At 39.7% G+C, this 12,581-nt stretch overlaps 1 protein-coding gene across 4 annotated transcripts in view; it reads right to left on the bottom strand.

Annotated features, from left to right (window-relative positions):
• NTRK2 (neurotrophic receptor tyrosine kinase 2) overlaps nucleotides 1-12,581 on the bottom strand; it is a 200,197-nt gene that overhangs the window by 49,304 nt on the left and 138,312 nt on the right. For all 4 annotated transcript variants that reach the window (XM_068176537.1, XM_068176539.1, XM_068176536.1 and 1 more), the window contains one exon: nucleotides 2,977-3,107. In XM_068176537.1, the coding sequence (XP_068032638.1) occupies nucleotides 2,977-3,107 (131 nt within the window). The remainder of the gene's footprint in view (nucleotides 1-2,976; nucleotides 3,108-12,581) is intronic.

Consider the following 12,581-nt stretch of genomic DNA (forward strand, 5'->3'; position numbering starts at 1 on the left):
CAGTGAGTGTGAACTCCAACATCACTCTCTCTGACACCACCTGTGCCACTCTGATACTACAGAGCTGCCTTCATGGCCAAGTCAGAGCAACAACAGGAGGATGGAGCTGTCACCAACATCAGCAGGACTTGGTAGCCAAACTCTCAAGGCAGCTACATGACTACTACTACTACTTTCTACTGTTTCAGCCTTCCCCGACAAAATAATTGCTACTGCTTTCCATCAATATCCGAGACCTGACTGGTATGTCTCCTCAAGAAATGAAGGAGTGGTTTTGAGTCTTCTCAGAACTGAAGGTCTGAAGAATTGGAAATCTTTGGTTTTCCTGTGCAGGTGCCATGGAAATGTTTTTGATCTCACATACACAGTAGTCTGCTAGCTGAGCAAAACCTCCCAGGGGAGCCAGAGGCAGCTGCTAACCTGTGCCCTGTCAACCTCACCTCCTGCTCTTGATAGGCTACACTAGCTTGAGAGTATGCCTGGGGATCCAATCCTATGAGGAGACAGTACTGAGCCAGGCCTGAACAGACACAGCAAATTGGACCCTCAAGAAAACAGTAATTTTTCTTTCCTCCACCCTCTGTTTTCTAAAAGTGCCTGATATGATGTGCTATGGGGGCAATGCTAGTCCAATGCCCAGGTTTCGTCCTATGGAAAGTATTTCCAAGCACTCTATGTTATCTCCAAAAAGCTCACACTAATCAAAACCAGTTTAAACAAATTGCTTTTCTCCTATTTAAAGGAGCAAAAGCTCAAGCTCTTTGGTATTTTATGCTAGGCCTGATTTTTTTATCTTCTCAGATTTTTCTGGGCCTCTTAGCTCCTAAATAATTTTCTGCAGCAACCTCAGCATTTTGGATACCAGCTGACTGATAAGAAGGGAACATGCTGAGTTTGAAGGAGGGATGCTCAAGGCCAGAGACGAGCCATACAGTTTTTCAGCGACTGGCAGGCACAGGGAGCTACCAGGAACCACTAGCCAACCTGACCCCCATTACGCAGTTGAGGCTGTGCCTCCTTGCTGCTGAAATATCCCTGGCATCACCTTACTCTTCAGCAAGTACCTATTTCCACAGCCTCACCAAATCTATTTTATAGTGATTGGCATGTTCTGGTTTTACCCATGGCACTGAAGCTCTCTAAAGCCGTTGTTGTGTGTCAGGAGGAGCTGCTCATTGCTGCTGGGCTCCAGGTCTCCTCCTCTACTACTAGTTCAGGGATGGAGTCCAGACACCTGCACTGAAGTCCTGCACTGAAGTTCTGTCCTGCAGGATAGTTCTCTGCACTCCAGTGGAGGCCCTATCCGTCGACCTCCACTGTGGCTGAGGGATACCTTTTATCTGGGGTTGGTAACCACAGTGAAAGAGACAAGCATCAGGCAATTAACCCCTCAGTTATGTGAGGATCAATCCAGTGGCTCAGTTCACCAAAAAATTTGCTCTGTGACAACAGCTAGAATCATATCTTTAAGAGCCTATGACAGAAACATAAAATGGGCATAACCTGTTCCCAGAGGTAATTCTTCCCACAACTGTCTACAAAATTATTATTAAGAACACTATAAAGAGAGGATTTGGTAAAAAAAAAATATAAAAAACCAAAATAGTGTGACAACTTGCCCAGAAAATTAATAGACTGGTCATCTAGCTCTATGGAGACATCATGTACCTTTAAAGGTTGAATACTTTACTCTTCCATTTGATTTACACTGAGAATAAGCAGCAGAGAAAAAGTGCAGTGCAGCATTTAACAGCAGAAGTGCTAGGCTCCATTTAGACAGGACTTTCAAAAGGAGCAAGTGAATAGAAATACTTTAATTTGCTTTAATCAAACAATTCCCTAAAGTGATAGAGGAAAGGCCATTTCCATCGTAACCACCAAAATACAACAAAAAATTCATTCAGAACTAGTTTTGTCATCACCTATCTCTTGCTTTCTCCTGTCTATGCTATATCTCTTCAGGGCTTAATTTTTTTCTCAACAGTCAACATGACTGAACTACTCGAAGTATCGAAAAGCTTATAACCTTGGCAAACCCAAAAACCTATTTTTGATGGAGCACTCTACAAGACTATTCTCCTTTCATGTTCTTCCGCTGTCAGATTCAAGACTCTATTTCTTGTTGCCAAATTCAAAAAGATGATCTACATTATTTCTTTTACTGTGTGGTTTCATCCAAAATGCACACATGGTTGCCTAATTGTGACCTGTCAGATAAGATTATTTTCTGGTCACTTGGCATAGCCCAGATTCTGGACATCTATTCCCCCTGCACTTAATAAGATATTTCAAATGTTGGACACCTTGTTTAGTTTTTGGCAGAGCACTACAAATGGAGATAAGAGACTGTTTTCAGGGAAAATGTTCAAACTTTCACTTCTGAGAGTGTAGTTTCACCAATACTGTTTTCTAGCTACATTCAACAGCTAAGGTCAACAGCTAACCTTTTCTTTGAATTTTGGGCGGGGGGGGGGGGGGGGGAAAGGGCTTTGTGCAGAGAAGCAGGCTTTGTCTCCAAGCTATATTAATGAAAACTACCCACAGAACATTTCAGTTGCTGACTAAAAGAATGGCACAGTCCTGAAACAGAAAGCTGTTCTTTGCCTAGCAATTATATGCATAACCTATTCTTAGCTAGTAACAGATTATTTTTTAGACACACATATGTATCACATGCATTTTTAATAACCTAGACATTATTTTTCACTAACTGTACTTCAGACAGACCATAAAAGATTTTGCTCCCTTGTGATGCAATCTGTTTCCCCTCTTTCCTTGTATGATTCAGTTCTCTTTTTATAATCTACAACACGATCAAATACCAAATTCTCTTAACCTACCATTAGCCTTGTGAACTCTTCTACATGTATGAGAACAGTTACACTGGATTATGGAATAGGCAAACATGATCATCTACAAATAAAACAGCATTAGTTGCAACCATGAATTAATAATGGTAACCCTAGACTCTTTTACCTTCACTGCCACCAAGATCTTGCCCTGCTCAGGACACAGGTTATAGCATTCTGCCAGAAAGACTTTCCCAAAGGCTCCTTCTCCCAGTTCTCTTTTAAGAACAATATTGTGGCGCTTGATGTGATGCACAACTGTGAAAAGAAGACAAAATAGAGGTCAGAAGGGAGCTGCAAGTTCAGGATGGGATGGAGTCCATGCTTACAGCCACATGGTGATAGGATTGCCTGTAAAGTAGGAAAGGAATCAAAGTGCCCACATGTCAGTTTTTACCACTTGCTGCAAAAAAGACTGAGTTTATACATTTGTATTTGGAAGGTAGTGCATTTTCTGGATAAGAAGACATGGAATTAAGAGTCACCTGGGAACAGGCCATTTATCATCATGTTAGGATGACTGCTGCACAGCATACATAAGAGCTAATGCTACTTTTTAAAAAAACATTAAGTCAGTGAATCAGAAAACAAACCAAGCCTTTCTCACACCTTTCCTACTTTTGTACCTTTAACAATAGCAGAACTCTCCTGTCCAAATCAAAAAAGTTTTAAAATTAACCTAAACCAAATGTGTCCTGTGAAAAAATGTGTCCTCTTTCAACTAAATGCAACATAACACTCTGGTTTACTTACCACTTGTAAGTAAACTTACCACTTGTAAGTACTTACTACTTGTAAGTAAACCACTGTTTTCCTACGTTTCTCACAAACATGACTTACAGTATTGATCTGAAGCAACAGAAACAAAAGATCGACAAAGGTTTTGGTCCACATAGTGGACAGCACCTTAGTTCAGTTGCTGCCCAGAGTCAGTTGATTCAAACATTGAAGCATCTACTGATGATTGTAACCTCAGTGCACTTAGCTGTCTTTGCAAACACTGAAATTTAACCCTGCCTGGAAGAAGACCCTTTGCAACTTAAATTCTAAACACAGCAAATTAAATAGCAGTTCACAGGCATCAGGTTGGCTTCTGCAAGGGTGAAAATCTCAGCTTGGCTGCTCAACTACAGGGACCAGGACTGAGCCCTGACAATAATTTAGGATCTAACCAGATGCAGACCGACACCTGCCTCCATACTTGGTCACATGCCTATTCCAAACCAGGTGACCACTGGTATACAAAAACCACCGTGCCTCCATGACTAAAGGAGGAGTGCTGATGATAACATCAGTAGAGAGAAACGGCACAGCCTCTCCCTGTTCTTATCACCAGCATTTGGAGAAAAGGACCATAGTCTACAACAGAAGAAAATGTGTGTCCCACACCCTAAGCCTACAGCAACCTAACCTGAGTACATTGCATGTAAATACACTTCATATCCCTGTGTGTGGACATAAGTGAGCAGGCTCGGAGAGTGAGCAATCCAGCACGCATCTGTCATCTTGAAGTGGGCAGCACACTTGAGAAACAGATCTCCACCGATCCAGCTGGCACCTGCTAGAAGGCCCCTGGCCAGCATGCAAGCAGGCCCCTCGTACCCTGTGCATAGCGTGGGGAAGACTGGATTCTCCCCACAGCCCACCAGACTCACCAGGCTTTGCGGCTTTCTCCACAGCTGGTGGCTGCAGGGGGGGGATATTCATAGCCTCCTTTTCCAGTGCCAAGTCTTCCAGGAGAGGCCACACATCCCATTAGGTACATATGAAATGAGACTGCACAATAGCTACATTTTTTACTCTTGTCACACACTGGTCCAGCATAAAATTAAATTTTGTCATGGTGATGCTTTATTTGGCCAGCTACCTTTGCAGGTCTCCTGCAGTCAGGATGAAGTTGCTTTTTATTTTCATTTCCTCCTCCGCCCTGGCTTTGCAAGAAAGGCTCAAAATGCAGTCAGCACAAGATAGGCCTGAACCAAAACACACCTTCTCCCCATGGACACAAGTTAACCAGCATCGCTGGCCTCTGCTAATACTGGTCACAAGGTATTGACCAGCAGAGCTGAAGGATTGCTGCCCTGGCATGGCATCTGAGCTCTGGAGTGTGGCACATCTCATCACCTGAGCTTTAAAAATGCTTGATAACAAATGAGTGCTACCTCCTATCCCCTAAAAAACTTGCCATCCAACCCTGCCTCTTGGGGAGTTCTCTTTCCCTCTGCTTTACTAGTATTGCCAGAAGGATGCCTCTGTTCCTTTCCCAGAGGGGAAAGGCAGCAAAAGCAGTTTTAAATGTTTTTCTGCCCACAGATGCCAAAGACTTGGTGATGAAGACAGTTTGAATTTTGCATGGGTCTGCTCCATTTTGAGCCCATTATACTGCTAAAGTTTGGCCTAGCAGTAGAAAGAAGTTTTTTTGTGAAGCTACTGGAGGACTTTACAAACAATAGAGTAAAAATAAAAACCACACTCAATACTTCTCAGTAGTACGTTTACAGCTGCTGTTAAACACTCATATAAACCAGGCATTTGAATAAACAATCCATCCCATAAACCAAACTGTAAAAGCTGAAACACAGCAAGGTGCGGAAGAGACCTGCACAGAATATATTTGTAACTTGTTATGCTCTATCCATTCCTGTTACTTTTTTGAGCTGTGCTGAGTTACCAAACAAATGAAAAGCGACAGTAAGTATGACTAAATGGGCAGAGATTAAGTGTAAGAACAATATAAGTAAATCAAACACATATGGTGTGATGGATATATAAGCTAAGGAAAAAAATCCATTTAGCACATTCAGGGCCCCAGCCATAATGATAATGTCTTCTGTGGGAGGATACTTGAGCAGGAGATACACTAGAAAATTCAGGTCAAAATCTGCTTTCAGTTACTATGAGGATAAAGCAAATTATCTCTGTTAAAGTCCAAGAGATTATCCTGGATTTACATTGAAGAAACAATGCAGAATTTAGCCAAAGAGGACAAAAAGAAAGAAGTCATCTCATAACACTGTCTCACAAGAAAAGGTACACAAAATTCAAATGACATTTGAATGTCATATTTTCCTCCTTTTGATTCTAAATGGCAATTGCATTTGACCTGCCATTTATACTCTTAAGATCATATAATCTCTGATTTTAAATCTTAACTGATAACTGTAAAAAACATATGTTCCATTAAGCTAAAAGCCCAGCTGAGTTGAAACACTTCAGAGAGAAATGAACTATAAAATATAAAGCAAGACAAAACAAATTAAAGAAGGGTAAATGCTGAAAAGAGGCTAAGTTAAAATAATACCCACAGAGCCATATCCTTAAAAGCAGGGGGCTCCCATGGATGACTTCAGGGAACCAGAGACAACAGGGAGTACAACTACGAGAAAAAGTCTCTCTTCTTATCTCATGGTCTCAGAAGCATCTCACCAAAAGTGTTGGACCTTCAGATATTTCACTCACTAGCAGACAGTATGTCACACTGGAACTGACGTAATACATATTTCTAGGTATGGGACTGCACTCCCTAGGTAACCTACCTTTGATGGTGAGGCTGAACAGAGAGGGTCACACCACATTCTGGAACTGGTTCCAGCAGAACAGGCAACTCAAGATCACCTCATTGCATTGAATTCCCTGAGTTGGATATGAATGAATCCAGCCAGGGACAGCAAGATACAGCATAAATTGCTAACATCTTTTCCCCATATTTCAAAAATGAAATGTGACAGGGTAAAAGTGTTTCCCCTCAGTCACAAACAATAGGTCTTAACATTTTACCACCACATGTGACCATTATACCATCTAAGTTGACCTTCTGAGCTATATGGAGCATAATATTGAGCTAAATGATTTGTATGTGGCAGAAGACTGTCTCCAGAGAGAGACTGTGCCAGTCTTGATTAGAAAGTCTGAACTATCCACTTGCTTTCATGCGTAATCAATTCATTGCTAATAAAAATGCATGCCTTTTTCTTTGTCTCTTAATCATTAACTTCTCTGGCTTGCATATCCCTCCCTTGGTCTTTAAGGGACTTTCTCTGATAGTTTTAGCAGCCTTTTCAGGTTTGGTATTAAATACATGTAATCAAGACCCTTCTTGCCCTTTTTGGTGGCAAAGAGACAGAAGTTCCTTCCTCCAGAAAAGCATTTTCTTCAGTACACCAGTCATTGTCTTGACTTTTCTCTGGAAAAATTTTAAATGTCTCTTTAAAAGAAGTTGTTTCCAGTTGATGTTTTTCCAGCTGGAAGCCTCTGTCCCCAAGGTTGTCATAAAAACATAAAATCAGCTCCCTGTATCTGTTCACATCTGTAGATTACACTAGTCCTTTCAAGGCTGGATTTCCTAAGGAGCACAAAAATTAAATACTGATGTGGTATGCATGTGAGTGTCACATCTTGAAGACCTCACCCAATTACAATAACACAAATGTTGTAGGTTTCAAATGTGATTCCATCTACCTCATAAGAAAAGTGATGAGATTCATGGAGAGACTGAAACATGGACTCACTGATGGACAATAAACAGACAACAGCTGACAGGCATCACTGCTCACTGAACTACCAACACTGTAAGATCCTTTTGTGTTGCACGCCCACTTAATTTATCTGCTGAGTCTGCTTCTGAGGATACCACTCTAAATTTTGCTAGTGGTGCACATGTGGGACAGTCATGATGAAATTTGCTGTACCAGGACTCTGCAAAGAGAATGAAGACCTTTAGGATGCCAAGAAACCATGCAAGGTGATATTTTAAACATAATCACAGCTGCATAAGTAAAAGGCAGTCATAGAAAAGACTCAGCTTGTGATGTGACACAAGGTGCCACAGAAAAACATTTTGCAAATTTCTTCATTTATTTTCCCATTATTTCTATTGCAATTGTGGACTGAACTATTTCTAATAGCTTCCTAGAAAAATACAGGTGTAAATGACCAAGTGACTGTTTAGATAGTGTATCAAATTTTTACAGCATTTGCCACTCACAAAAAAGAAGTTTCTGTTGGAATCCTATAGCAGAATGATACAGATTCACTACAAAGAACACACAGCAAGTCTGGACTGATGGCCATCAGATTATTCAATAGCAGAATGTCTGCAGTTTCTATAAGCTATTGCCAGAATAGAAATTTTGGCTTATTGAGATATCTACTCTCTAACATGGCAATAAAAGCCAACAACAATGCCTTTATTTTTTTTTTCCAAACTTTTGACCTCTCAGCCTTCCCTGGATGCAGAAATAGGTCAGCTCAGTTGTATATTTCTGATTATTTGATGCATTTATCCCTTACAGGATATTTTATTATTTATTATCCTTTATATATATTTATATATATATATATATATATATCCTTTATTATCCTATATAAATTTTTGTGCAGTGCTATTGTTTAATTTTTGCAATGTAGCAGCAACAATTGCTCACGTAAGGCTCATGCACAGGTGCTGTAGGTACAAATGAACAATGTTTTTACATCTAAATACATATATATATATACATATACACATTTTTGCTTATATATATGCATAAATATAAATGTTCATATAATATATGTGTATATATGTATGTATATATATATACACCATTATGTATACATATATAATGGTCCACAGCTGAGAACCAACTCACACATCTTCAACAGAAGTAAAATAAGCTGACAGAAAATCTTCTCTCAGTACCCTGGTACTCTGCTCTAAATGAAAGTTGCTGGTACCAGCTATAGGAAACTGGGTAGGGAGGATTCACATAACAACAAGGCTAGAAAGGAACTTCTCCTTGTCACATCACCTGTGCAAGTCCAGCTTCTGAAGCACTTTGAGTCTTCTTTTGTGTCTTTGAAAAAAACACAGTGTCATTCAGGAGTTGTTAAACAGTTATCTCTTGGGTGGCCACCAGTGGTTTGTCAGGTTTCTCACAAGCATTAGATCCTAAATTGGCTTTAAGGAAGGGATGGCCCACTAGGGATCTAATGGCAAGTTGAACAAGAAGTGATCTTCCTGGGAGAACTGGAGGCATTTATGAAAGGTAAACAAGGGACTGTCACAGGAATGGCATAATTCCCAGGCACGCACTTCCTACTTGTCTGGAGTTACATCTGGTAAATCAAATAAATCTGTGATTGCTGCAGCTTAACATTTCAGTTGCTTTGTTTACAGTGTAAATCCTCACAGGATGTATATTTAAACCCCTGAATTTTTATTTTCCTGGGTTAAAATCAGGCTTCCTTTTGTAACAGAGTGCTGCAACACCTTGGATGGAGCCCAGCTCTCACCCACCTGCCTGAAGCAGCAGGGGAACCACAGATCTTGTCCACTGTAAACTCATTTTGCTGTAGCTGGCTCATCTCTGTCTGAAACACAAGTGTTTACTGTCTTTTGGCATTACTATTTGATTCCTGGTAAGCCATTTTACTTTACTTTTTTTGTTACAGTACTTTATTTGGTTTAGTTGACCAAGATCCCATAAGCTTGGCTACAGATAGCCATGATGCCATACTTGATTAGATCTCTATACTCAAATAAGCATTACTTAAGAATAAATTCTAACAAATGCTATCATCTTAATTGCATGAGTCTGATTAACTTAATTACCCCTTCATGGAAAAAGAAAATAAACAGTTTATCAATACAGGAACTTGCCCTTGCATATTAAAACTAAGGTGCACAAGATCTTCAAGCCCTTGCAAGCTAAAACTGATCGTTTACATGCTAAAACAATTGGGATAGATCACAATAGATGAAAGCAAAATTTGGCTATTTTCAGAAATAGTACCATATATTAATCATCCTGCATTTCTCTTTTTATGATGCTTCCAGCCTACTAAAAGCTTTTCAGCACAGTATAGTAAATCAGCTTTAAGCAAAAAACTGAGCTGGAATTTTGACAAAATACTGCCTTTGCAGATATGTATACACTTAATTTATAAATGACAATCTCAACGCAATTTTTTCAAGAGGTTAATGAACATAAAACTTAGAGGCTATTGAGCATGAGTTTCTGTGTAAAACCTGTATTATTTTATGATGGCAAATCTGGTCTGTCTTTCATATTTAACTGGACACAATGATCTCAACATAAACACCCTTCCCGTTCAGACTTGGAAATCCTTTCCCTCCACACAATGCTAACCTTTAGGAACCTTCTGTATTACAGAAATAGGAATACTTGGCAAAGGATGAGGGAATACCATGTAGCATATCCCATATAATAGATACTTGCAGAGGGGGAAGGGCCAATGAACATACTGTCTTCTAAATATTAACTCTTTTCTATCTCTGTTTTCAGAAACAGACATAGTCTGAAAGACATCTCAGAATGCCAGTCTGAGAAGTAGGACCTGAAAGAAACTACCTCCAGAGATGAGCCATATTCAAGCTTAGAGTAAATGGGTATAAAGTTGAAATTCAAAGGAGATTGCAGTGGTTTTGATCTACATTTCTCTGCTTTGCTTTTTCTCTTCTCATTTCAAAAGGAAAAGGAAATAATTTTGTGGCTCTATGTTGCAGTAATGAGCAATGTAGGGACCCCAGGCAGGTGCAAAGGAGTGGTCTTTATTGTTACTGATAGGTAAAAGCCTTTATAAAGCCTTACCTATTGGTAACAGCTCTACATGAGGGAGTGCAGAAGGGTTTTACTGATGGCCTTTCAAAACTAAATATGAAAAGTAAATGGAGCTTTCAAGCTTGTGAAAGAATTAACCATATGCTTGGCTCACAGTTGAATTTCTATTCCCTTTTTTAAAAGTTAAGCACATATTCAATCTTTACCTTTTGCTGAACTATCTGAAAGACAGCATAGCATTTTACCAGCCATGTTACATGGGTAGGTCTGCCCTGTTGCAGCTAACTGAACATAGAAAGAAAAGGGTATATTAATGAAAACATCATAGCAGCATGATGGAACCCAGTCTTATAGATCACTTTTAAGAAAATTATTTACCCTTTTCTTAAATTTTTTTCCCAATTCCTTTTACAGTTCTATCAGACTGCAATACATTGTGTGGCTTTCTATCAGGAAACACGAATCTTATGCATTTTTACCTTACACTTTGCTTTCTTTTAGCCAATTGAAATAAACCCTTCCCCTAAGCATAAGGCTCAGTCTCTGCCTGCTTTCTTAACTGCACACAGCTAAGACTTTGCTGCTACATGGTTATTTCTTATGATTCTCTGCGCACCTCCTTCTTTCCTGCATTTTGCCATAAGGGATCTTTAAACACAAAGAAAAGCTAAGGGTTTAGCCATTTCTGAAGAGGACCCCCAAATGATAGATAAAGACACTGGAGACTGCAAACAAACAAAATATAAAATCTTCCTCACCCTGCATTATTTACTGGAAAACAAACTCATCAGAATGAAGAAACAACGTTTCGAGTCTTCCTACACGCTGAAACGGCAAGAACATCAGTTCACCCCCTGTCCTATGGGGACCTAGAAGGGGTTAGCATTATACTGCTTGAGCCCCATATGACAGGAAGGAAGACCATAAAAGATGAACAAACCTGGACAAGCAGCTATTATTCCCTTTTACAGACTTGCTGTCCTTCAGCATTTCTGCTTTCTTCCATGGTGAGGTACTTGCTCTGCTTTTGTTTCACTGCCAGAGCAGTACACCTTTTGGTTTTGCTACATGCCATACACAGAGGCTTATGTCCCCAAAGGGCATTTTCCCCTTGACCCTGCTACTGTTTCAGAATTCAGGTGCTTATGATGTAATTGGCAGCACATGCATACAAGGCACACCCAGAAAATTCATCTTTATCACTGGGCTGTGACAGATACCTCTACAGCAGCCACAGTGCAGTCAGAAGATTATTACATTGTATTACCTTCAAACAAAAAGACCTTCAAGATTTCCCTTTTAGATCAACAAAATGGATTCACAAAGGGTTTGCAAGACTGAACATGCTGGGGGTTTTTCAGGATCAAAGCCTTAACAGTTGCAAAGAAAAGATGACTTTTCTTTTGTCTTGTTATGAATACACTGGGAAAAAAATCTTTCTGTTTCCACACAAGCATAGCACATGCTTAATTTTTCAAGCTTGAAAAGGTCTTATTGCTTATTGCAGACCACACATCGCCTCCTCTACTGACCTGATTCTTCTCTCCTGCATCCTCCAAAGGACTAATATTATAAAGTGCATGTTTATACAAAATAAATTATTTCATGTGTAAAGGCTATTAAGTTTCTACAGTTTAGGTGATTCTTCAGGGTCTGACAACCTTCCCAAGTCCTAGGGGAGGATGCAAATTAGACTGTACCATGCTCCTTGCATTGACCTTTGCATAAGCAAACAGTGGTACTCCTACTCGGACATTATCTGTAAACTACACTGAACTATAGCCCAACCAGATCTGAGAACACTAAAGGTTGTTTGTTCTTTTTTTTTTTTTTTTTTTAATAGCAGTGAGATGAGTGCCCATTCTAATTGTCCTAATAGAAAACCAAGCCTGCCTCATGATAAAGTAAGAAAAGAAAACTGTGACTTGTCAGTGGGAGCAGGAGGGCTTTCCAAGGTAATTTCTCTTGCAAGAAAAAAGTCACACGTTTTCTCTTCTCTCTTGGTTCAGCATGTTATTTTCATGCAATGTGAAAACAGATACACCTAGCTTACAGAGGTAGCAAAGAATATAAGAAATCTCCTTTCATTCACTTGAGCTCTGGATTGCATTATCTGCCAGCAGAAATTACGTTTCTTTATATTTCAGACAAATAAGGAGGAATTCTACACCTT

Source organism: Anomalospiza imberbis, chromosome Z, assembly GCF_031753505.1.
Source record: "Anomalospiza imberbis isolate Cuckoo-Finch-1a 21T00152 chromosome Z, ASM3175350v1, whole genome shotgun sequence".
Lineage (NCBI taxonomy): Eukaryota > Metazoa > Chordata > Aves > Passeriformes > Viduidae > Anomalospiza > Anomalospiza imberbis.